The 26,706-nt window shown below is 45.8% G+C and overlaps 1 protein-coding gene across 2 annotated transcripts in view; it reads left to right on the plus strand.

Annotated features, from left to right (window-relative positions):
• The first annotated feature begins 5,978 nt into the window (after window positions 1–5,978).
• Window positions 5,979–26,706, plus strand: part of arhgap5 (Rho GTPase activating protein 5) — a 44,910-nt gene continuing 24,182 nt past the window's right edge. The window contains exons 1-3 of one of the 2 annotated variants that reach the window (XM_070978779.1): window positions 5,979–6,259; window positions 11,386–15,335; window positions 17,212–17,365. In XM_070978779.1, coding sequence (XP_070834880.1) covers window positions 11,601–15,335; window positions 17,212–17,365 — 3,889 coding nt within the window. In that variant the 5' untranslated portion in view covers window positions 5,979–6,259; window positions 11,386–11,600. The remainder of the gene's footprint in view (window positions 6,260–11,385; window positions 15,336–17,211; window positions 17,366–26,706) is intronic. The other variant, XM_070978781.1, reaches the window with a different exon arrangement.

A 26,706-nucleotide genomic window follows, 5' to 3' on the forward strand; every position in this document is an offset into this window, starting at 1 on the left:
ATCTGCAGATTCCATATGGAGGTGCTGATGGTGCAGCGCCTGCAGCGGGGGTCGCCTGTGGCAGCCACTGATGCACTGCACACTCTGCAACTGCTAAGTAACACACACACACACATGCACACACACACTCAGCAACTTCTGTTTTCGATTCACTGTTTCCTAAATGTCCTTCCACCATGTGGGGTTTGTGAAAAACTGCGGCTCCACTTTTACCTCACCAGGTTTGGTCAAAACTGATCCAGAGTCAGGGCTTAGCGTCGCAGCATGCGCTTCATGACCTCTACGCTGCAGACAGAAGCTGCAGTGACACAGAAAGCAAACGCGACTGGGTGGACTTCCTCTCATTGCTCCAGTTTCCTCCCAGTCCAAAGACGTGCTCTAATGGTGAGAACATGAGCGTGAAAGGTTTTCTGTGCATCTCTCTGCGTTAGCGCTGTGATTGACTGGTGACCCCTCCTCTCTCCCAGTGTGAGCTGGGATGGGCGGCAGCCCCCCACAGGCCTGATAAGCAGGTATAGATAATGAATGGACGGGAGGATAGATGTCAAGCACAGCGAACGCATTTCATTACATACATGAACTCTCTGCAGGCCGCTGGTTGTCCTGAAGCTCTTGAGTCTCTGCTGCTCGCTGCATGTTGTGCTTTTTCACACCAGGTGTGAGTAATGAGCGCAGCAGGGACGCAGCTAATGAGCATTTCCATCAATGGCTAATTTACCTGCTGATTTCTTGGTTAATCAACGAATCACTTGGTTAATAAAGCAGAAAAGTGAAAATGGCCATTTCAGTTTCCAAAAGCACAAGTTCACATTATCGAAGCAAGTGCACGACTGGAAAATATGCAACTTACAATGATATAAAACTGAGAAAGGCAGAAAATCCTTATTTTAGCTTTTAGCTTCAGAGTTATACTTTGACATTTTGGGAAAAATTCTTATTCACTATCTGGCCGAATAACATGAGATCAATTCTTCTCACATATGTGTTTAGTCAGTGTAATTATTGAGCTGTGAAGTTGTGGTTTCGCGGTGGGTTCACAGTCTGTGCTGAACAGCTTCTTGGTTTTGAGCCATTAGCAGGAGACCAGGAGAGACTCAGTTAGTGGTCTGAGCCAAGATGAAGTCCACCACACTGGAACCCCTCGTAAAACCCACAGCTTCCCACAGCTTGTTACGTCTACACTTTGTTTTTTGTGCAGATTAAACAGAGAGATATAACAATACAGCTCGCTGTTTCCAGTCTTAATGCTAAGCTAAGCTAACTGGCTGCTGGCTGAGGCCTCATATCGAGGGGACAGATCGAAGAGTGGCATCGTCTCTCTGCCAGAAACTGAAGAAATGTCAAACTATTGTTTTGTCTGAAATGAAGAACTGATGATGAAAATTGTAGATGATTAATTTTCTGTTGAAAGAATAATTGATTACATCGCAGGTCTGAATGCAGAGCAGGAGGCATATTAATACAACCATCGAGGTGGCGGATACATGACGTGTGTCCATAGTTCTGAACATGTCTCTTTATTCTTTGGGACAGCTGTCCAGAGTTGCATTACGCTGTGGTCTCTGTCCCACTCCTGTGAGGATACAAATTGGTGTCTGTGTTTCCTCCTCTCTGATGGATCTGTCCCTGTGGGATTGGCGTGTTATTGATTCAAAATGGAGGCTGTAGAAAGGCGTCCTCACGGTTTAATTCTGACACTGAACCGTCGTCGGACTGACCCCTGGGGTCACCGGGAGACATCCCGATGGACCGGTCGCTCTGTGAGCAGCTCCAGCAGCTCATTATACTAAAACAAGAGCGAGGGAGATGTGTCGCCGGCCCACTTTGATTATGCACCAGTCCACGTCCTCCCCCAGTCCCAACAGCGCCAAAGGGGCGGGGGTGATGGAGTATCAGCGGGCTGCGATGGGATGTTCTGGGTGGAACATCAGGGCCATTTTTAGTCCCACTGAACTCAAACACAGACGTTTAACAGTGATTGTTTTTGATTCCAGCGACGTTTGCTGATATCAGATTCTGGTGCAGCTGCTGGATATATTTAGAAGTGACGTCTCCTCCATTGCATTCGGCCATTCATCCTGTTTTTTTAACTGTTGAAGGAGAGTTTCCTCAAGAAGAAGAGCAGCTTTTCAGGCACTAAGGATGCCGTCAACACTCTGAGTGAATTGTACATATTCTAATGTCCTCCATGTCTTTTAATTTCAGTCTGTGCTGGTTAATTTTACATTTTCTGACCCATCCCCGCACAGTCGGCTCAGTCTTATCTGGGTGAGTGTAGTCTCTCTGAGCTCTGAGGCTCATTAGCACAGCATTGCACTCGAGGGAATCCACTGGAACCAGCAGCCCATATTGATCCCAGCCCAGAACAACTGAAATATAAATGAGGGATTTTCACTGAGGGCTCCTTTGTGCACCCACGGCCCGCCATTATCTAACAGCCCTGCAGTGTTTCTTTTCATTACTGTCAACGCTGCGACTCCAGCATCACAGAAATGTTGTTTTAACTTACTTATTAAGGTAATCTGAGCGAGCGCTGTGAGATGAAAATGAAACTAGTTACCCAGGAAAGCAACAGAGATTATCAGACTTGGAGTGGATTCACTTCCCGATCGACTGATTGATTACCTGACGAATTGTTTTAGCTCTCTATGTTGAAATACAGCAGCTAAGTCTCCTTCATGATGGTGATAATTACACAGACATCCTGCGTTCACACACTCTCTGAGCCTGCATTCCCTGTTGAGCAAATTAGCTTTTTTTCATTTACAGGAACATTATACATAATTAAACAATTTTCATGGCAAAAAATCCCCAACATAATTACATCACTGAGAGCGTGATAGAGTGAGAGGGAGAGAGAGATTTTAATTTGTATTTAGATGCTTTGGCAGCGCGGTTCATCTCACATTCATGCCAATAAAAAGGATTATTGAAAGGAAGAAAAGAGACACAAAGATAGAAAGAGACATTTATTATATATTTATATAAACAGGATGAGTTATACAATGAGAATGAGGACAGAAATAAGCAACACAAAGCACAAATCCTTTAACCCTCGTGTGACTGCCATAGACTTGTGAATGTATGTGCTGTAATATTTAGATATATTTCAACATTTTGGGGAGTTGCATGAATATTAAAACAGAAAAACTGCATCTAGGTCACATAAACACAGCAGGTGTGTTGGATTTGTTCCCTGCTCGCATTTTTTTCCATAAGCAGATTTTAGTTCACTGTAACTTTGAACTTTATCTTCTGTTTTGGCAGCGTGCGCTTCGATCTGCCAGCAGTGCTGAAACAATAAGCTGTCATGTCGATTAATCTGACAACCTTGACTGAACCCAACATGTCTGACTTCCTGCACAGACACAGACTTCACTCCAGTACGGCCCAGGTACCCCAAACGCCTGCAGTAGTCCCCACAGGACTTGCCAGGGTCACGCTTATACACCTTCTCCAAGTCGACAAACCACATGTAGACTTGGTCTGCAGACTCCCACGACCCCTCCAGTAACTGTGCAAAGGTAAAGAGCTGGTCCACGTCCAGGACCGAATCTGCATCGCTGCTCCTGGATTTGAAGTTCTGGAAACAGTTTTCCCACGAGGGCTTTGTAGTATGATGCCCTGATAATTGCCCCCTTTTTAAAAATGGGAATCATACTCAAGTACTGTCAACAACATGTGACATTAAGCAGATGTGTTCGCCAGGACAGGTCAATAAAACCCCTTCAGCATCTCAAACTGAATCTCATCCACATCAGACTTCCCTTGAATCTTCAAACCCCACCTGCACAGACGACGGCTTGCTTGGGCTCAGGACTTCCTCAAAGTGCTCTCTGAGCTGGGGTCACTCATCCAGAAAGGGTGAAGAGCATATGGAGAAGAAGGGCTGTCCAGAGGAGCCAGCAGTTCAGGCACTGGGCAGCTTCTTTTGAGGTTTTCTGGCCTTGTCCAACTGGTTATAGCCCCTGAGGTGAACCCAGAGCAGACTGGAGATGTTAAGTCTGATCTGGATCAGGATTCCCCCTGGAGGAGCTGGAAGATGCTTCTGGGAAGAGGGACATCCGGTCGACGTGCTTACTGCAGTCACCGTGTCCTGACCCTGGATCAGAGGCTGAAATGAATGGATGCATCACTTTAAGCAAAACTGCTGAAGATCACAGCTTCTCAGGAGGACTTTTCTCTTTTATGTCACACACAGGAACGGGCTCTTTTCACCGAGCAGCTCCGGCCACGTGGCGCCTTAAAACACCTGTACAACAACTAAATCATCTGACTGTACACACACATTACACACACATTGTTTCATGATCATGGCTTCCTGGGACGCTTCAATAGAACAGAGCCACCGTTAATGTTATCAAAAGAGTCAAAACGTCTGCTGTGAATCTGTTAAGACGCATGAATGAGGACTCTGCGTTCACCACGAGGCAGCCAGTCTGTAGTTTGTAAGCATTACCGGTAAAAATGAAAAAACCAAAAGTCTGCTCTTTCTCACTTACTGCTGTTGTATTAATCAATTTACAATATTTCGTGACCTTCATCTGGTATTTTATATGCATACATTATATCATAATGTATTAAATAGCTGATGAAAGTTAGGCAGAATGAGACGTTGCAAATTAATAAATACACCATCAATAAAAGCGATGGCGTGCAGGTTTTTTGATTTCTATTCAAGTTTCCCCTGATGCACCTGTCAGATGTTCAGATGTGCCAGGACTTTTTTTCCACTTTAATTATGGATGCAACAATAAAGCTCACAGGCTGAAATACAGCCGTCCCATCGGGTGCAGACGCCCTGAATAAAAACTTAGTTTAAGGGCTTTCAGTTCATTTTGTGCTCACATGGTGAGTCTTATTAAATGTGGGCTTCATTAAGTGTTTACATGTTAATTAGTGGGTAAAACAAACAGAGAGTGGGGGTCATCAGAGGCTCATTTGCCCTGCGCCCCCTAGCGGTTCGTCGTGGCTCTGCTTTTAGCAGTGAGCAATCTGACGACAGAAAAGTCTTTGAGAGCTTATGGTGGGAATTTATTACTGCTCTTAACATTTTATGGACTAAATACTAATGTATGATTGTTAGATACAGTCACAGCAGGCCATGGTTTTGAACCATAGATGATTTTAAGTTTTTTTTTCTCTCAGCTGTGCAGTAACACTGTTTATTATACTGGCATTTTTAGAAACTGTACATATTGTCCATAAACACAGACTGGTGAAATTCAACGTCCTTTCTATGCAACAGTGTTTCTCAAGTGCACCACAACATGTGACATTAGTAGTTTTTCTCATAAGAATATTGGCAGCAGTATTTTTATGGCATTTAGTATTTTAAAACCTGGACATAATGTACATATACATAGTAGTTTTTCTATTCTATATCCTGCGTACTTTGTTGTCTTGGCCCTTCTGTGCCGCTGCTTTTGCTTTTTGTAAAGCTTGCTGGCTGTGGCTACTTAATTTCCCCGGTGTGGGATCAATAAAGCCTTATCTTATCTCAGATTAGATGACTGGGTGATGATAGGTGGATGTCAGTTGATGCACATTGTGCTCCAGGTGAGTTTAAGTGGGCTTTTTTTGGGGGGGGGGGGGGGGGGTTATTATGTTTTATGTGTCTTATGTTCAATTCTCTCTGTGATTCTGTGATTTATGATTAAAATTTGGCTTTTGGGACAAAAAAAAGTTGATATTTACCTTTGGTGTGTCTCTTAATGAGTTACTATCCTCACCCAGTGTATTTGAACTTTACAGGAAATACCACATAAAATGCATGAGATGAAAGAGAGACAGGTGGAGAGAGAGAGAGAGAGAGAGAGAGAGAGAGAGAGAGAGAGAGAGACAGGTGGAGAGAGAGAGAGAGAGAGAGAGAGAGAGAAAGAGAGAGAGGCTGAATGGAAAGGTAGAGCGACATAGACACAGAACGTGGAGAGCGGAAGAGAGAGAGGGGGAGAGAGAGGGAGTCGCCATTACCGCCTGGCAGAGCCGCTGAGAGGGGAGGGAACAGAGGAGCAGGTTTCGGCTTACAGCGCATACCACACCAACAACACGAAAATACACTAAAATACAGGCTAAGCGGCCGTTTGGAGCTACAGGGGACTGACGCTACACCTTCAACTGAAGCCAAGTTGGGATTTGGTCGGAGGACACTAATGACCGCGGACTGTGGACTGTAAAAGGGAGTTTTTTGCCTCGTAATGTGGGAATGCTTTCTCCTCTTTTCCGTGGTATGTGGAGCTGGGAGCGACCATGTTATTAGGTGGGTAGGGGAATGCATTTAGACTGGGATTGGGACTTCGTTATCTTAGCTAGCACTCTTCTCTGTGGGCGAAACCTGGCCTCAGGCTGGCGCTATCCCGGGTCAAAGGAAGCCGGGGTGGGAATGCGAGTCCGGGCTCTTGAACTAACCCGGGTTGTGCTTTTAAACCGCTTTCCTCCCAACGTTAGCCTGGGTTCGGTGTTGCTAACGCTAGCTAGCTAACTATCCCTCACCCTCTTGGCATGCGAGGCTAACGCAGCTCGGCTAATGTTAGCTAATCGGGATTGGAAAGGTGGGTTTTTCTGTCCTGGAGTATCAGGGCCGAGCCAGGCCGAGCCGGATTTCGTCCTCTTTCCCCTGGAGAAACTGTTAACCGCCGTGTAAAATCCCGGTGTCGTGAGTGTTAGCTCCGGTGCATTGACGCATTAACGTTAACGTGTGTTGGTTTTAATTCAAGCAAACTCAGTAACCGTAACGTTAACTCCCTTAACTCACTCTCATTCCCGGTTATGGGTTTTTCAAGGAGTGTGGTGTTTTACCAGTTATTTACCCTTTAAAATATGTTTTATTATAACTTAACAGACGCGAAATCTTCCAAAATGAATCTTATTTAGCATTAAGAGGAACATTTAAACCTGTACTGACGTGCGACTTCAGAGCCTCCAACATTGCCTCTATCTGTCTCTATATTCTCCTTTTTTACCTTTTCTGAGTTCCTGTCAAAGTTGCCAGCATTCAACGTTAATGTCCTGCTAATCGCTAACGTTAGCATCGGGGATGGACGCAGGGTCAGATCCGGGAGTGCCGCTGGGCAGAGGATTGAATTTTCCGACATTAAGCAGCCTGTTTTTACTCATAAACGCCCCCAAACGTCTCAGCCGTGAGGAGACGCTGTAAGGATGGACTCCGCTGTCATTAGCAGCTCATTAACTTTGTTTTATTCCGTCCAGCAGTCAGTCAGTCAGTCTGTGGGTTTGTCCTGCTGCAGCTTTTCATTTGCTTTGACTCGGGCTGCTGCAGCTCCCTTTGCCCTTTACCCAAACTCTCATTAAAGGGACAGTCCGGCTTTCACCTGTCAGCCATCCTGCTGCTTGCTCCCCAGCCCTTTGCAGTCCTCTCACTGCATCCTCACCCAGAATATGCCTCAATTATGAGTTACAGAGCATGCTAAAATCATCAGTTATTAGTGGCGTTGGAAACTATCAGTCAGTTGCTTTGTTGTTTGCATATCATCCTTTTTTAAGCATCGACCACAACTCACTGGATGATTTGATTGAGCTCGATTCGTCGCTGTCGTCACAGTCGGTCTGTTCAGAGGTTTTCTTCTCAGCCTTTTCTCTTCAGTGGGCTGTTTGAAGTACAGCTATTGATCTGCTTGGTAATATTGAGATGGATATTCCAATCAATGGGCATGCCGGCAGTTTTATGGTTTCCTACCCAGTGTAAGAAAATGTTTTATGTTTGTTTATTTGCCCATCTGACACTCAGAGATGCCTGGTTTTTGGGTTTTTGATATCAGCTTTCACAATATCAGACCTGATGGAAATAGATTGGCATGCCTGGAGAGCTTTGCACCTGCATCTGCTTTAAGACCCGTATGAATGCATATTGGTATTGGCTTATGCTAATATGGTGGGAAATAGTCAATATTAATATCAGCTTCAGCAAACCACAGACAGGCTTTGGCACTGACAAGCCCTGTTCTGAGTAATGACATGGTTGCCCGTGTCAGTTGGCCTATAAACTGTTGTTCTTACATCATGAACACCTCAGGAAGGGGAAGTCAGACGAGTGACGCTGGACCTCAGGTCTGGACCTGACTCTGGAGCAGGTTTTAAATGACCTTAAAAACCTCTGAGGTTCTTAAAAGGAAATTATTTTCCTTGTAACTGGCAGCAACAATGATGGTTTGTTGCACAACTGCACAGTGAACTGAAAGAAATACTGTCCCTAGAAGAAAATGAAGACAATGTCACCGCTAAGTTTAGTTACAGTGAAATGACTCATAGTCCATTTTCAGTAAGATACTCTCTCTCTGTAACACTCTTAGAGGAGACTGACTGGATATGTCGAGAGCAAAGTGTTGGATTTTGGATGTATTTTCAGGCTGAAGTTTTAGTGGTTTCTTTGTTTTGTTGCTTTGTATTCAGACTGAAATCTGAGACTGCATTACACACACACTTTGTGCGCTAGCAGCCGAAAATGGCTGTGACAGGTAATGGGTTAAAGATTCAAAGTGAGTACGCAGAAATCCCGTGAGGCGGGGTCAGTAAACTACCACAGCCCCCGCTGGTCTGTCGTGATTTATACTAGGAAAAGAGAGAAAGGATGTAATGTTCGGGGAGTCCATTTCTCTGCTCGGAGAACTCTTTCTTTGCTTAATAGGAGGCAGTTTGGATTTTGCTGGCAAGTTTTGATGAATCTCTTCCTGTGGGAGGAGAGTTGTCTGTACCCAAGATCAGAAATTGTTGTGGGAAACACAGTGAGTCAGTGGCACCTCATTTGTCGTGGATGGGGTGAAGGAAGACAAGAAAAATACGTTTATTTTTACCTGAAATTCTCCAGCCAGGTGCATGTTTAAAAGGTCTACCATCCTTGGCAGCGTATTCTGCTGTGTTTCAGGGCTTAAGAGCATTTAGTCATCTCTAAAACCAGCTTGCCAAGTGATACCTTAATCCCCTCTACAGCCTCCCAGTGAATAGACTAATCATGATGCACAAGGCTACTTTTAGCTATTAGTGCAACACAATGCAGTTTAGGCTGTAGTGTGGGCTGTTTGCAGTAATAGTACCATCACAGGCTCCATCCAGGTGTTTACAGTACACAGCTATCCGGCAGGCGCTGCTACCAGCCCTCTCTTCACACACGTTAATATTTATTCATCTTATATGGTCTTATATGGACCCTGTGTGTTGACAGCAGTGAACATAGACTTTGATACTGGCTGACACAAATGCAAAACAGATGTGTGGATGTGGGTGACTGATCTTCTCCAACACTGCGGTTTGGATGGGAATGTAGGGCTGTAATACTAAGTCGGTTAGTCGATCAACAGGAAATTAATAGATTTCGGTTGTTGTAATTGATGGTTTTAGTCTATTGCCATGCAAGGATCCCCAATTTGCCTTAGTTACAGTGTCACCAGTGAGAAGAAAGACAAGTTGGTGCTGTTTAATATCATAAACTCCACATTTTGCATTGTTCTGGCTGTTGGTTGGACTAAGGAAGCAGCTGGAAGACACTGCTTGTGCTAATTTGTGATGGGCATTTTTGCCATTTTAAAGTCGACAGTTAATCGATAAACGAAAACACAATTATCTGTCAGTCATCATTCAGTCTAGAGAAGGCAGGAAATACTAAATGAAGGTGTACATGTGCAGTGCTTCACCTGTTCATAAGCTCAGATGCACCTCCTCTTGGCCGCCTGCGACAGTGAGGCGTGGCACATGAGGCCATTGTAGGGGTAGTTGTTAGGTTTGTAAACCTGACTGACCTGCTGCTCAGTTTGCTTTCTGACATCATCTAATATCCAAGGTGTGTTTGAGGTGCCCTGGTTGGAGGCACCCAAATCATAGATGAGGCAACTAAACATTCACGGCACATTTTCTGCACATGTTTGAGTAAACTTCCCTTAGTTTACTTTTGTGCCCAAGTGTATTTGTTGTCTCACAAACACACAAATGGGTTTTGTGATCTCTTTTCCACCTTAGATAATTGAAGTCAGTGAATAACATCCTATGTATCCTCCTTGTTTGAATAAATTTCCATAAGTATTGTTGTTTCTTAAGGTTGCAATAGATCTGCTGAACTCACAAAATTGTCTTTACTTGCACAAAACCCCCACACAGGTGACATCATCACCTTGGCCTCTATAAACTGTCAGAGGAAACCTTATTGCTTCATCTCAGTGGACCAAATTCCTACTCTGGTGCAGTTTCTCAGGCTCAGCATGCCACAGTGCCGCAGCTCGCAGTTACAGCTCATGCAGGCAAATTCGCTGGCTGATTGCCATCGTTCTGTAAAACACAACAATGACGCCAATTCTCTGCAGTTATCAGTTATCAGCCTCTGGGTCATGGAAGGGTTCAGGCTTATTTGACTGTGGCAATCCCAGATAATACTGACAGAAAGGTTGCATCTTCAAACAGATGCATATGCCAAAGTTTTGCCCCATTTTTAGCTTCTATAATCAGTAATTGCTGAATATTGTTATTGTCATCTGTGATTTCATCTCACCAGGTTGTTAATGTTAACTAGGCAACGTGCAAGGAGCAAAATTGTCCCACAAATAATGAAGACAGATAATTAGGATTAATGATCATGACCAGAATACCAGGCAAATTATTACAAGACCAATAGGCCAAATAATCAGGATTATACGTTTAGCCCTAATCATGTAGCCCGAGGATGTGCCGATGATGATCGCGAATCTGTGAGCTGATTTATTTTCTCTGTTTCATTCTCACAGCGAAGCAAATCATTTCTAGGTCAGCGACTGTCAAAGGGCTGGAGTTGCATGCCATTTTTATCCTGCCTCGGCACAAATTGGTTGAAAGCACTTCTTTTTCTCTGCGAGGGGAAAAGTGACATTGCTGAGCACGGCCCATGATTGAATTACTCTTTCTTTCTCTTATATAAGTTGTACTGTCACACTTTAGTTTTTCTTTTCTCAAAAGTCCACTTTGATAATGCAGCTTTTAAAGCAAAATTTCTCTCTCTCTTTTTTTATGTGTTTTTTTCCAGGAAATGCAGGAGACTGTTTTATGTTAATGTAAGACCAGCGTGTTTGTTTCCAATACATGAAAGGCCAATCAAAATCCTTTTACTAAGGTTTCACCATTTACGAGGGATTATTATGTTCTGCACAAGTGTGATAATGTGTACCTTTGTCTAATTTTCTGATAACTTCGTGTAATACGAGATAAACATGTCTGATTTTTTGTTGTAAATCACCACGCCATGCACACATGTACACGTGTGTCCGAGAGGGATATGCAAAGAAACAAAAAGCTAATTATATTATTTGTGATAAGGAGACCGAATTGCTCTGAGGACAAATCAATGCAAATATGTTTTTGTTTGTTTTGCCTTTATCTGTTCCTAATTGTGAATTCCATGTCTTGCAGGCAGGTGATAAAAGGAGAAGCCGGCTGTTCTATCCCAGCTTAAAGAATACCCAGGATAGAAACTGAGAGCGATACAAAGAGTTGGAGGGGATTCATCACTACCGAGGGAAAATCAGAATGAAAGTGCCTCTGTACCACTGACACGCAGCACTGGAATGATATCTTGACCTTTTTTTCCTGGAAGTGACCAAGTTAGCGATGAGCGGGGGGATATAATGGCAAAGAACAAGGATGCACGCCCCCCGACATTCGCCGTCAGTGTGGTTGGCCTTTCGGGGACGGAGAAAGAGAAGGGAAATTGTGGTGTGGGCAAGTCCTGCCTATGCAACCGCTATGTGCGTCCTGATGCGGATGGCTACTACTCAGAGCACACCTCAGTGCTGAGCACAATTGACTTTGGTGGACGTGTTGTTAACAATGACCACTTCCTGTACTGGGGGGATGTGTCCCATCGAGCGGACGATGGGTTGGACTGTAAAATCCAAATCATCGAACAAACAGAGTTCATTGATGACCAGACGTTTCTGCCGCATCGGAGTACGAACCTGCAGCCATACACCAAACGGGCGGCAGCAACCAAGCTCCAGTCGGCAGAGAAGTTAATGTACATTTGCACGGACCAGCTGGGCTTGGAGCAGGATTTTGACCAGAAGCAGATGCCTGATGGGAAGCTGAACATCGATGGCTTTGTGCTCTGCATTGACGTTAGCAAGGGTTGCAATAGGAAGTTTGACGACCAAATGAAGTTTGTCAACAGCCTCTACGCCCAAATTGTCAAGTCAAAGAAGCCTATTGTTGTTGCTGCCACAAAATGTGACGAGTGTGTGGACCAGCACCTGAGGGACCTGCAGGGCTTTGTTGCCAGCAAGAAGAACCTGCTGCTAATCGAGACCTCGGCACGCTCCAATGTCAACGTGGAGCTGTGCTTCAACGCCCTCATCCAGCAGCTGGATAAAACAAGGGGGAAGCCAAAAACTGTGCCATACCTGGAGGCCTATAAAATCCAACGGCAGCTTGTTGCCTCAGTAACAGATAGATTTGAGAAACTGATGGTACATACTCTGAGAGATTATCACACCACGTGGAAAACGGTGGCCAATAATCTGAAGGGCCAACCAGACTATGACGAGTTCATCACCTTGGAGGGCTCCAGGAAAGCACGCAACATGTTCACAAAGCACATTGCACAACTGAAGCAGGAGCACATTAAGAGGAGGAGGGAAGAGTACCTGACAACACTACCGAAAACCCTTAACAATCTCCTCAATAACCTGGAGGAGGTTGAACACCTCTCATGGCCTGAGGCGCAGAGTGTAATCCGCAACCGGCATGATTTCCAGTACTGGTTTGTGGTTCTGGAACAAACACCATGGGATGAGACGGACCACATCGACAACAGCGACCGCAGGATACCCTTTGACCTTCTCGATACACTCGATGGTGAGAGAATTTACCATAACCACGTCCAGCACCTGTTGTCTGAGAAGAGAAGGGTGGAGATGAAGGAGAGGTTCAAGAAGACGCTGGAGAGGGTGCATTTTATCAGTCCAGGCCAGCCTTGGGAGGAAGTCATGTGCTTCGTCATGGAGGACGAGGCCTACAAGTACATCACAGAATCAGATAGGAGGGATGTTTATTGTAGACACCAGCAGGAAATAGTTGAAAGGGCCAAAGAGGATTTTCAGGAAATGCTTTTTGAGCATGCTGAGCTATTCTATGACTTGGATCTGAATGCCACCCCCAGCTGTGATAAGATGAGCGAAATTCACTGTGTGCTGAATGAGGAGCCCAGATACAGAGCACTGCAGAAACTTGCCCCAGATAGAGAGTCGCTCCTCCTCAAACACATTGGGTTTGTTTACCATCCCACTAAGGAGACATGTCTGAGCGGGCAGAACTGTGTGGATCTGAAAGTGGAGCAGGTTTTAGCAAACAGGCTGGTGCAGCTCGAGCACGGACGCTCTAATCTCTACTATAACAGTGCCAACATTGATAAGATCAATCTCTGCCTCCTGGGAAGGGAGGGTCTCTCGCAGGAATTAGCCAATGAGATCCGAGCTCAGTCCACAGATGATGAGTACACCCTGGATGGTAAAATTTATGAACTGGAGCTTCTTCCTGTGGATGTCAACTCCACACTGCTCTTCAGCCATACATGGGTCAACACTTTCAAGCCGCATGGTTGCTTTTGTGTGTTCAACTCCATAGAGTCCCTCAACTGTATTGGAGATTGCATAGGCAGGATCAGAGCGGAGATAGCACAGAGCAGGAGAGACAGGTTTGCTCAGCCACTACCATTCATTCTCATCCTGGCAAATCAGAGGGACAGTGTTTGCAAAAACATACCTATTCTGAGGCACCAGGGCCAACAGCTGGCAAATAAGTTGCAGTGCACCTTTGTTGACATCCCCTCTGGGGCCTTTCCACGTAAATTCACAGAGTTCCAAATTAAGCAGGGTCTCCGAGCAGTGCTTGAGGGGCTAAAGCATAACTTTGATCTCTTGGCCCCGTTGCCCTCAATCAAGGACATGTCGGAGACGGACCTTAGGATAGTCATGTGTGCCATGTGCTGGGATCCTTTCAGCGTTGACCTCATCCTATCGCCTTTCCTAGACTCACATTGCTGCAGTGCAGGGCAGCCAGGCCAGAGTAACACACTGATACTGGATAAGATCATTGGGGACAGTAGGAGGAGGATCCAGGTCACCGTCCTCTCATACCACTCTGCTATCGGTGTCCGCAAAGATGAACTGGTACACGGCTACATTTTGGTCTACTCTGCTAAACGCAAGGCTTCTATGGCGACCCTGCGGGCATTCTTGGCTGAAGTCCAGGACGTGATCCCCGTCCAGATGGTTGCAATCACAGATAGTCAGGCAGACTTCTTTGAGAACGATGCCATCAAGGAGCTGATGACGGAGGGCGAGCACATTGCCACAGAGATTGCTGCCAAGTTTACAGCACTCTACTCTCTGTCACAGTATCATCGTCAGACAGAGGTTTTTACACCCTTCTTCAATGAGGTGCTGGAGAAAAAGCCAAGCATTGAGAGTTCCTTCCTGTTCGACAGCTCGTCACGGGAGTGCACCACTGGTGCCAGTGAAGACGTCTTCCCCACCTCGCCGCACAGCCATTCCCCGGCCTACAACACCTATTACCCAGAATCTGATGATGACAACGAGGCACCCCCACCTTATAGTCCAATAGGTGATGATGTTCAACTTCTCCCCACACCCAGCGAGCGGGCCAAGTACCGGATTGACCTAGAGGGCAATGAGTACCCAGTCCACAGCACGCCTGTTGGAGACCATGAACGCAACCACAAAGTGCCTCCACCTGTCCGACCCAAACCAGTGCTCCCCAAACCTAATGTGAAAAAGCTGGACCCAAACCTGCTCAAAACCATTGAGGCAGGCATGCGAAGCAACCGAAGGATGCCGCGTGGCCCAATGACACACACCGAGGACGTGGAGGCGTCAGAAAACTATGCAGACCCCGTGGACACCCTGCTAAGGTCTCGGGGCTTCCACAATGACGACCTATATGCTGTGCCTGATGATGCACACAGCCGTCTGGTCAAGATAAGAAACTCCTTCGGCGGCTTACATGGCCTCCATGGAGGAGGAGAGGAGGAGAATGGATTTGACAGGAAGTCTCAGGCTGGACGGCGGCCTTCAAAATATAAACATCGTTCTAAAATCTTGTTCAGCAAGACAAAGGCCTACCAAAGACGATTCCACTCTGACAGTGATGGGGAGGAGTCTGGCCCCGCCACACAGAAAAAGAAAAAGGGAAGAGCCCACCGGGGCAGCGAGGAGGACCCACTGCTGTCTCCTGCTGACCCCTGGAAGGGTGGTATAGATAACCCTGCCATCACCTCTGACCCTGAGCAGGAGGACAAGAAGATGAAGAAGAAGAAGACGCCAAAGACGCCAAAGGAACCCAAGAAGGTGAGTCTTATCTGTCGTGCTTCTGACTCAAATGCTTGGATGGTTAGAAAGTGCTTTATAGAGCAATAGAGGACAGAAAGACAGCATAGATATTATAGTCTTCAAGACACTTGTGCGTTGTGTTTTTTTAAGTGGCTGAAAGAGAGCTTCAGTGCATTGAATCCGAGTGAGAGAAAGCGAGAGTGTATGTGAATGAGAGCAGAAGAGATTGTGTATAGTAGTGTGTGGGCAGAAGTGCGTGGGTGTGAGATATGAGCAGATTTCTGGTTTAATAGGCTCGGGACTCATGGTGAGAATAAACTAATTTGGTAATTGATTGATCGGCCCCACCGCTGAAATTGTTTACGAGCCTCCCTTCCTTACAGGCCCCAGACAACCAATAAAAGGCCTGATAAAAGACGCTCTGTTAAAGACAGTAGGGCTCTGTCTGTACAGTCTCAGAGCACAGACTGCGTCTGTGATATGATGCCTGCTTATCCTTTACAACAGCTCTCTAAAGGCTTGTCTGAGACTGCGGAGCACAGACGTGAATATATAAGGAAGTGCATCTGATTCAGCCCCAGTCGTCTAAATGCCAAAACAAATACTGTATGCCTACACACACGGCAATGAAACTGGGGCTTTTCAAATAAAGAAACATGTTAGCATGAATCAAACAGCTGTGTTTAACACGCAGTTAAAAGCACATATTAGCATACAGTGCATGTACGCAGACCCACTCATAAGCACGCTCACGGACCGACATGCTAAGCACATTAAAATGGCGATAACATCTTAAAGTCAGCACTAGGTGTTCAGAACGTATCCGCTTAATCACAAACATCTGATTTTGATGAAAAATATTTGTAGTCACTTGAAAAAGATAATGCACAGAAATCTTGGCTGCTATTTAGCAACTGCAGTGTGTGTGCGCACAAACACACACACATGCGAGTGAGCATGCCGGCGCGAATCAGATAATAGGCTGCAAATCAGCTTCGAAACAGCCGGCGGTGCTACATGGGCGTCATGAACGCGGGGCATTGTTGGAACATTCAAACCGTCTTTGATAATCAGAGGAGAGCGAAAAGAGAACCACAAGGTACAAAATGGAAGGTGTTTAGTCGCCGTCCTGGCCAATTAGAAAGGAGCCCGAACCGCTGTAGGCATGACAACACTTTGAAGAGTAGAGGAGTGTGGGAAATCAAAGCCACCTCGATACCTCGTTACTCGTCCCAGCTTTGGTCTCGACTAACGGTTTTGTCTGTTGTTGTCTTCTTTCTTCTCGTCTTCCTCTGCGTGGGCCTCCCTCTGCCTTCTCCCTCTCTCTCCCTTCATCCCACTAACTTTCTTTCTGATCTATTTCCCGATTGCCCTCCTCCTCCTCCTCCTCCTCCTCCTCCTCTTCCTCTTCTTCTTCTCTGATATGTTCTGCCTTCTCATCACCCTCTCTCCTCCATTTCTGCTCTCCCTCGTGTCTTTATCAATTCCCTTTTCCTTCCTTCCTTCCTCTCACTCCTCTTTCTATCTCCTCATGCTTTTCCTTTTCTCTTTCAAACCTATTTTTCCTTTCCTGTCTCCCTTTTTCTTTCCACTCATCCACAATGACCAACCTTATCAATCCAAACCCACTCTTGTCTCTCCTCCGTTGTTCCATGTGGCTTCTTTCCTCTCTTCCTGTTCCTCAATCCTCTTTTTAAACTTGCGTTTCTCGTTTTCTTCATTTTTACTTCCCCATTTCTTCTCCCCGGGTTTTCCATCACTCTCTGTTTCCTCTTTTTTCCTCCCTGCTTCCCCCATGTCTTCCCTTCACTCTTCCTGCTTTTCCCCTCCCTCTCCCATCACCTCGGTTCCTATCATCTCATCCCTCTTCTTATCATCTCATCCCCCTTTATAGCCGAAATCCTCCAAGCCCTCCAAGCCTCTGTATCCCCCCACCCGGAGAACGTGGGAGAGCAACTACTTTGGCGTTCCCCTGCAGAACCTGGTGACCCCGGATCGACCCATCCCGCTCTTCATCGAGAAATGTGTCGACTACATTGAGCGCACAGGTGACTTATGTGTTTTCATCAGCGTCTGTCTCTTTCTGTCTCACGTCCCACTGCTGTCTGCTGTTTTTCTTTCTGTCTTCTGTCTGTGTCTTCAGGTGCATCCAGGCTGTCTCTGGTATTTTGAAACTCTAACAAGGTGCAGCTGGTTTGTTGTTACATGCAGAAGCTTTGTGGTTATTTGCTGTGATAACGCCTCTCGTGTCTTTCCAAATAAGTAACTGAGCAAGACAAGGAAGGACAGACGGGATGGGGGATGATTTGAGGTGGGAGGGGTGAAGCACATGAATCTAACTTCTGAGAGGGTTCACGTCTCGGCTCTGATGTCACCAGTCAAACATGTTTTGTCTGGTCTGTCGAGCAGCCTGCCAGGCTGCCGCTCAGAACAAGTCAATTTCAATTCAATGAGCTTTATTGGCACAAAGCTTGATGTGTTTGCAAAGCGCTGCTGGAATGATTACAAAGTAAGGTGGTAAAATATTGCTGCGCTCAAAGAAGTGATTGAGGAATGGTCGTGGAGAGATTTACACCAGTACGTGCCGTCCATTAATCAACCATGCACAGGGAAGGACAAGAGAAACGCTGGTGTCTGTGGGTTTTTAGACCTTTGCTGTGTCTGGAAGTACAGCTGAAACTGTTAGCTGCTTCCAGCTTCTCCTGTGTGAGGTTGTGCTGCTTTTCTTTGTTTTGTACCTTTGGAAATTCAATATCTCTGGGTTCTGCACTGTAAACTGGACAAAACAAGCAATCTGAATATGTCCCTTTGGGCTCTGGGAAACTGTTATTGTATTTGGCAGCTTTATCAATAATGAAAGCAATCGTTCGGTGCAGCCGTAGCTGAAAGGAACAGCCCTTCAGCCAGCGGCAGGGTCAAAGGTTGTTACTTCACATCCCCAGACCAGGAAAAGGTGGTTTCCTACAGTTTTCATAGATGGATTGAGCTTTAAAGCTTTAAAATGAGGCACGCGGCCTGTTTGGACATGTGTAGCTCAGAGTGGTGACGCAGGCACGCAGTGCATGCTGGGTATGTGCCTGGCTTCCTGCCAGCCGTCGTAAAGAAGATTCCTCGGTGAAGTCATGGATCAGTCTGGTAGATAATGTAGATAACGTCTCTAGGCGTTTGAAGGGTGTTTATCTTCCTCACAGACGACTGCGGGGAGATTCAAACCCACGACCCGGGAATCCCTTGCTCTTCACATTTTGCCGTACAAAGATAAATCTTTGCCTGTTAAAGACCCAAGAAGAAACCAAACTGTGACTTTTTCCCTCTGACCACAGAAATGAATAATTTAAACATATTTAATACTTTATGAGCTTGTTGCATAATATATTTACTCATGGCTCAGTACTCTTCTCCATGTTTAGTGCCTTTGAATGAGCTCTAAGAAGCAAAAATGTCTCTTGCTGAACGACCTCAAAGTGAGTTTTCCTCCAGTCAGATTCTTTAAAATATCTGATGATGTGATGTTTCCTGCTGAGTTTCTGCTGGTGTGTGTTTATGCGTTGGGGAGAAGGGATTGTGTCGGCTTTGGCGTCAAGTGTTTTTTTATTGTGTACTCAATTGAGGATCAGTTGTCGTGTTTGTGAAAGTTGGAGGATGGCTCTAATGTGTTTAGATTGGTGACAGATGTTTTGGGATAGTACCCATAATGGCTGAAAGTAGGCCGTCTCTTCAACACGAGACTGAAAACACATCCTATCACCTCATTCCCTCCTCTCTCCTCCTTCCTTCATCTGACCGTCCAATAAAAGGAGGTGTTTCCTGTGCTCCCACCAGTGTTCCCAGTCCGTGTTGGGTTCTGCTTTGAAGGTAGTGCTTGTGTCTGAGCTCTCCTCGTTCTGGGGCTGTTAATTCCTGTCCTGAAAATCCCTTCCGAATATGTTTTGATATTCAGCTGGATCTACATGAGCCCGTTGGTGGCTGCCGACCAAATTTAGGATTAATCTGGGTGCTGTATGTGTGTGGATTTGAGTGCGTGCGTGCGGACGCCTGCCAGCTGACAGCAGCGTATTGGAGATTTCATGGGTAGTGCCGTGAAACCCTCTAAGTCCAGACGGTCTGTTGGGTGGATTTAACAGCTTTCCCCCTCCTTTCTTTTTGTGGAATATCATTTCTCACCAGATGCAATGAGAACATCTTTATGCTGTTCTCATTGCCTGCTGTTGGATAAGGTGCTTCACATCCAGGCGATTTAAGAGCTTTTACAACTTGATGAGACCTTCAGGTTGTTTTTGCTTCGGAGCCCAGGTAGGGTTTGTCCTCCTGTACGGCCCGGTTTGCAGTGTTGGGAGTTTAATCTGCCTGGAGAACATATTTGAGTTTATAGCTCGGAGGGTGGGGTCGTCGTGTGATTGTAGAGAGTTGTAAGTGATTATGGGTGTTGGCGCGATAGCTCAGTGGTTAGGAAGACCCTCCGTCAGTGGAAAAACTGTCTGCAGAGGTCCACCCTACTAATGTCTGCTAAAATAAGATGTGAGTCTCTGCCAATGTCGAGCTGCTGCTCTGCGTGAACTCTGACCTCTGAGCAGGGTGGGAGGAAAGACACTGTCCCAAAGGGAATCATTAAAACATCACTGTTATACTGTGTTATTGTTGTTTTTCCATCAGACACCAGTCACATTAATTGGGGGTGAAAGTCAAAGCATTGAAGCACTCCTTCCCTTTATGGTGGCCAATTTATTATTGTTTCTTTCTCTGGAAAGTCACATAAAAGCGTCTGTTTTGTGTTTCTGGTCTGTGGCTGAGTGTCACCTACACAGCTTCATCAGTTTAAAGAAAGAGATGCCATAATAGCACCCACACTGTTACCGACTGACTCTCCTGGAAGAGCAAAATAGACATTAATCAGAATATGCTCACAGTGAAAGTTACTGACTGAAATGTGTCTGTAGCTCAGAGTCTCAGTCTCGGTGACTCTCTGTGTGATTAGACCGATGTTTGGCTACAGCTACCAATTTATGATGTTCTTAATTCCCATTTCTGGACATTTTATTGACTTAACTGGTGAGTCAGAAAACTGTGAAAAATACAGTTAACTGTTTCCCAAAACCAAAGGGGACACATTGAAATCGTCCAAAAGACAAAGACAAATATTCACATCTGATGATCTGAAACCACTGAAATCATCACTGATTAATCTTTTGTTGATAGACTGTTGGATTAATGCAGTGATTGTTTCACAGCTGCAGAAAATGATGTGGTGTCCACGCTGAAGACGAGCCTGGGCTGCAGGCCTCGCTCAGTCTCAGTCGCTCTGTTGGCTGCAGGGAGGAGTTGTAATCTCCAGGAGGCCAGACTGCTGCTTGGTTTAGTTTAACCACTTATAATAAGCTGCCAGCTGAGAGGCGCAGAGGCAGAGAGGTGATGATAGCTGTTTGTGGTGTCTTTGGTTTCAGACCAGAAAGTGTGAGAGGAAAAGCTGTGAATTATGTGTGTGTGTGTGTGTGTGTGTGTGTGTGTGTGTGTGTGTGTGTGTGTGTGTGTGTGTGTGTGTGTGTGTGTGTGTGTGTGTGTGTGTGTGTGTGTGTGTGTGTGTGTGTGTGTGTGTGTGTGTGTGTGTGTGTGTGTGTGTGTGTGTGTGTGTGTGTGTGTGTGTGTGTGTGAGTGTGAGAGAGAGAGAGATGGAGCGTGGCTGTAAATGTGACTGAGAGTGTGAAGACGTGAAGCTGTGATTGTGTGTGTGACCTTTATTTGGTGGGTTTGTGTAAGTGATAAGACGGAGCCACGTGGTGCCTGCGTCAGCTCCTTCCCACCTGCTGGATTTAGTGCCGATGCAGAACTTTTCTGGAGTTTTAGGGCGACAACTCGACGTGACATTTTCCAGGAAGCGGCTAATTAAGCGCAGGTCTGTGTCAAGAGTTTTGCATGAAGTGTGTAGCGTCAGATGAAACGCTGCATTAAACACAGTGATGCATGCTCTGCGCTCGGCGTCTCTCTTTCCCGTTCGCAGAGTTCTGCTCGTTATCATTTTCAGAGCGTTCCAGTCACCACGTTCTAATTATAATGCAGCTAACAGGCTTCCCAGGGGCCCTGCAAGCCCTTAAAGGTTTGTCGATTTTAAGAAAAATTCACCAAAGCCTTTAGTGTTTGTGAAAAGTGAACGAATGGCCTTGAAAACAGCTCCCAGGTTTGTCAACATGCCTCCTGAGGAAAACCCTGGGATGTTTTAACCAGGAGTTATTGGCCTGATGAGACAAATTCAATCATGTGTTCTTGTCTTACCTCCAAAAATGGCAAATGTAAGCCTTCTTTATTTTATACTTGAGAGAATCACTGTCCTTGAATTTGTTCCCAAGGTGGTTCCAACGTGATAAGCATGTCCTCATGGAGAAATCTGAAATGTGATTCACATCATACTGCAGTCTCTCACTGTTTGTCTGTCTATAGATTAAAGCTGTGTTCAGCTTAATGTCTAATTGTTCCTCAGCTGACAGAGAGCTTTTAGGATCTTTTTATCCATCATCCATCCATGTGTGCCTGCTCATTACACCCATGGATCGGTACTTAATAATCGAGGATTACAGAACGTCCTTCCGTGCAAGTTAATTCAAGCAAATAGCTAACATGGAAGGAAGTGAGGAAAGGCTGGAGGAGCAAAGTCAGACGATATCAGCAGCAGGAGGAGGAGGAGGTTAAAGGTCTGTACTCTGACTTTTGTCCATGTTTCTGTGAGTACACCTGCTTTAAAACTACGACCCTTTGATGGGGATGCAGTAAATCTTTGCCCAGTGACCAAAAATGACCAACAAATGATCCTCTGTTACTCACATACATGAACATGCAGTATGCGTACCCGTACCTGAGCGTACACCTGTACCTGTGCCAGCGTGAACGAGACAAAATGGTTGCAAAGCAGAGTTTGTCTGCTGGCCTACGAAGGACTGAGCATGCCTCTGCTTTGTGTATCTGTGTGTGTGTTAGTGCATCTGTGTGTGGTCTTTACAGCACTGACATAACTCCTGAACTCGCATCCCTCCAGAACGCAGCAGTCAGGGGATCACGCTTTTAGGCGGCCGCGGTTTTGCCCGTCTGTACGAGGTCGAGTACAAATCTCCGCTGAGTATCTTCTGCATTAAGCTCTGGCTGTTAGCCGTAACGACGCACAGAGAGGTCAGAGGCAGGAAACGTCACATTCTGCTAGAATCCAGCATTAAGGAGGCGAAGGGTCAGAGCCGCAGAGCCTCCATAATACTCCTGAGAGAGAGGTGTTGGAGGAGAAACGAGCTGAAGAAGGTGGTGAAAGGATGTTTTTAAAAAGAGAATCACCGGTAAGCGGAGACGCAGTGACACGAGGTACTTCTCCAAAGTGTGTCGCCCACGCGCTCAGCAACATCTCTTTGTGTTCACAGTGAACTCGAACAGATATTCAGACTCCACCGGCTTCTGGAAAATGACTCCTTTGCTGAGGGAAATGCAGCGTGTTTGCTATGGAGCGACAGTGCTTACAGAGAGAAACAAAGTCACGCCGTCCAGCTGTCCTGGAGGGAGACACAGAGACGTCCTGCTTGCTCTTGATGCTCAAGTTGTTCAGTATTGAAGCAAAGGAGAGCATCAGCGTCCCCTGATGCTCTGAATGCTGTTTCAGTGGCCGGCGACGGTCAAATTCAGACAGTAAACTGATGATCTTTTCATTTTTGATTAAAATAATAAAGTAACCTTTGATCTGAATGCTCATCCTAAAACCATTTTATTAAAATACAGCACAGGAGTGAATAATTAACTCTGAGTGCTCGCTGACGCCGGCTGCTGATGCAAATTCTTCATATTTTATATGCCTGCCATGTTGCCTTTCAAGCAGCATGGCAGCATCGTTAAGAACCCACATCACTGCACGAGCCAGCTTTTCGAAAAACACACTTTTTTTAAACAAAATATGCACCGCAACAGATGGAAATCAGTTCTTCTCCTGTTCCATTTGTCCTGATGGTAAAATGCTTCAGAAAATAGGTGAAAAGGAATGCAAAGCAGTGTAAGTGAGGCAGCGGTTCACTTGTTTTCCTCCTCCAAAATGCTCTTTGTTCACCCAAAACTGCTGACATCTTGCTATGTTAAAATGGCTAAAGCACACACACCCCAGGCTCAGTCTGCACCAGCTCAGCCTGCATACATTTTAATCCGGCACAATGATCCCGTGCTTCAATCGAACACGTGCTGTAACATCCAGTGAATGAAACATCAGTCAAATCTAAGCACCCGGCCCTCTCTGGCACCCCGAGCAGCCCTTCAAACTTCACTTTTGGCAGCGTCTGGGCCTGAAGCCAAAACGTAAAAGGCACTATTGGGTCGATTTTTGTCAGGTTTGTTTACATAGAAGCTCTCAGAACATCAGTTTGGTGTCCGAGTATAAAACCTTTTGACCGACGGGGTCTCGGAGAAGAAGGGGATCTTTCAGATGACGAGCAGATGGCTGCGACTGCCTGAGCGAGGCCACACAGCTCCCTGCTGCCGAACTCGATTAGAGAAGTTTTATTAAATGTTTCCTGTTCCCCAGAGACATGAAATGGTATTTGGCACGAAGGCTGGAGAAAGGAGAGAGAGAGAGCGGCAGAGCAGTGATTAAATAGCTTTTTGATGTTGATGCATTTGGAAGTCCCATTGGTTGTTATCTTCCCCAGCACTTAGTTTAATGTGAGGAGGGACGGATGGAGGGAGGAGAGGAGGGGAGAGGAGAGGAGAGGAGGAGAGGGGAGGGGAGGAGAGGAGAGGAGAGGAGAGGAGAGGAGAGGAGAGGAGAGGAGAGGAGAGATGAGGGGAGGGGAGGGGAGGGGAGGGGAGGGGAGGAGTTTCTGCTCCCTGCTTTTCAAAAGAACTTCCATCGGCTGTTTGACTGAATAAAACAACTCTTAAACTAAGTTTGTTTGGAGAATTGGACTTTTTGTGTTTTTAAAATCGTTTTGAAGGGAATTTTCAGTCAGTTTCTGCTCATGTAATCACTTCTGAATCAAAGCCCCTGATAGCTGCACTGAATACTTCATTTAATAATCACAACAGCATCATAACAGCCAGCGTTATTCTGCCTTAGAGATGCTTAATGGGCGTTAAATACTAAAGATCATATTGGTAAAAGACAGATTGAGATGAATTCAACATGAATGGTCCAATCAATTTCACACCCGTTAAAGACCGTAGAGATTTAAGACAATGCTGCCTTTCACTAAATGAGTTTAAAGATGTTTTACTGACATTAAACACCAAAGAATGTATTGACAGAACAAAGAAAGACAAGTAATAAAATGGCACAATAAAGCTGACGTTTCTCAGACTTAGACTTATTGATCAAATCAAATCAAACTTTATTGATATGGCACTCATACTTAAAAGCAACACAAAGTGCCTCACAGAGGCTAAAGACAACAAAGAAGAAAACCCAGCTGTCCCGCCCCCATAAATACATACAGAGACATATAGAGACACACACTGACAGACACGCACGCACACACACACCCCCATAGGGACAAGGAAAGGAATAAGCCACCTTTGGGGGCCATCCACACTGAGAGGGCCCCCGCCCATGACTAGGGAGCGCCGCCCGAGACCACCCCGACCAGCCATCCAGGCCAGAGCCGTCCGCTCGGCAGCACCCCATCAGTAGACCAAAAGCAGCTCCCACTGTGGGGGGGCCCCCATGAGGAAACACTGCAGCTAAAAACCAGGGGCCCCCATGAGCCCAACTGGGAAACTCAGCAGCAGGTTAAACATACACACAAACATAAAATATACACAATAAAGAAGAATAAGGACGAGAATAAAACCAAGAGGAAAGAATTTCTAAATCGATGTGTAAATTTATGACTCGTACGTCTTATTTCCCGTGTCCATAACATTGTTTTGCTCATGTAAATCTCCCTCAGTCTGTTGTAGTGGTGCCAGGCTTTGCAGATGCCCATCTGGTGTCTCTGTGGAGGAGGCAGGGAAACCCCAGCAGACTGGTTTTTAACTTCCACCCTGAGCTCTGCTGGAGAATTATTCAGCAGCCGCGTCAAGCAGCCTTCATACAAAGCTGATTATTGGCTATTTTCAGCCTGCTTTGAAGTCACATCACCGCTCCCGACTTTGTAGCAGAATAGTGGGATTTTCACAGGTTTCGTAAGAAATAATTCACAGATTTTAGAGCACGTCGTCGAGTGTGTGCTCGAGCAGCGTCGTCATTCAGTGGAAGTCGGACAGAGAGCGTTCAGAACGATAGAAAAGACAGAGCTGACAGAGATGACAAGTAATCTTAATATCCTGTGTTGTTCTGCTCGTTCCTGTCAGCCACTCTCTGTATTATATCTGTGCCTGCAGCAGACCAGAGCAGAAATCAGCCCGAGTGAGAGCTCAAGTTGAGAATTGATTGGCGGTTGCCGGCCATCCCGTTCTCCATGCTCTGCCTGTGTGTGTGTGTGTGTGCGCGCGCGTGTGTGGTGCTGTGATCGTGTGTGTGTTGTTTTCCTGCCGGCAGCTGGGCTGACGTCATGTCCAATGGAAACACGCTGACTGAGCTTCCTGTTCAATGGTCAGAGCGGCCAGTGCTCCCAGCAGCCCAATGGGACTGGTCTGACTGTCTGACCTGTGGCCTTCTGGTGTTACTGTGTGTCTGGGAAGAAAAGCATCTCACATTATTAACACTTTCTGTAAGACGAACAGCAGGGAGCAGCAGGCTGAGCGGCACAGGACGTCAATTTGGGCTCCAGCTGACCATTATTTTCACTGTTTTCAGTTTGGTTTAAGAAATGTCTGCAGACTGTTTGCCAAAGCTCAAGGTGACACCTTCACAGTGCTTGTTTTGTAGCACCATCCGTCTCCTTGTCAGAGGTTTTGAGTTTGCTCTCACAGAAGTACAGACGAGCCTGACAGTCCCAGAGCTGCAGCCAGCAAATGTTTGTCATTTTTGTCTGAAAAATAGTTCAATTATCAAAAAAGCTCCCTGTTAATTTTCAGCTTCATTGGCTCATTGTTCCAGCTCCGGCGCTGACGTGCATCACATGCAGACGTCCGCGCTGAAAACACGTCGACGTTGTTTTTGTTTTTCATTTTTCAGACCTTTTTAGAGCGAGCTGGAGCATTTTTATTGGCTCACGCTCGACTGGCCGCAGAGCTGGAAGATTAGCTCTGATTTCATTTGTCTTTAGAAATGTTTTCTGCAGCTTTCAGTCAAATGTCTCCACGTCGTCTCGGCTTAATTTGGACTCTGTTGCCTTTCAGAATAAAGCGCTGTGCAGCATTGTGAATGTCAACGCTAACACTTCAAAGCTTTAAAGCATTATGATTCAGCAGGTCCTTTAATGTGGGTTTATGGCTGTCAGGATGCTTTGATTGTAGTTAACATAAATGTGAATGAACCTTTATTTAAAGCCATTTGATC

The sequence above is a fragment of the Chaetodon trifascialis genome, chromosome 14 (assembly GCF_039877785.1).
Source record: "Chaetodon trifascialis isolate fChaTrf1 chromosome 14, fChaTrf1.hap1, whole genome shotgun sequence".
NCBI lineage: Eukaryota > Metazoa > Chordata > Actinopteri > Chaetodontiformes > Chaetodontidae > Chaetodon > Chaetodon trifascialis.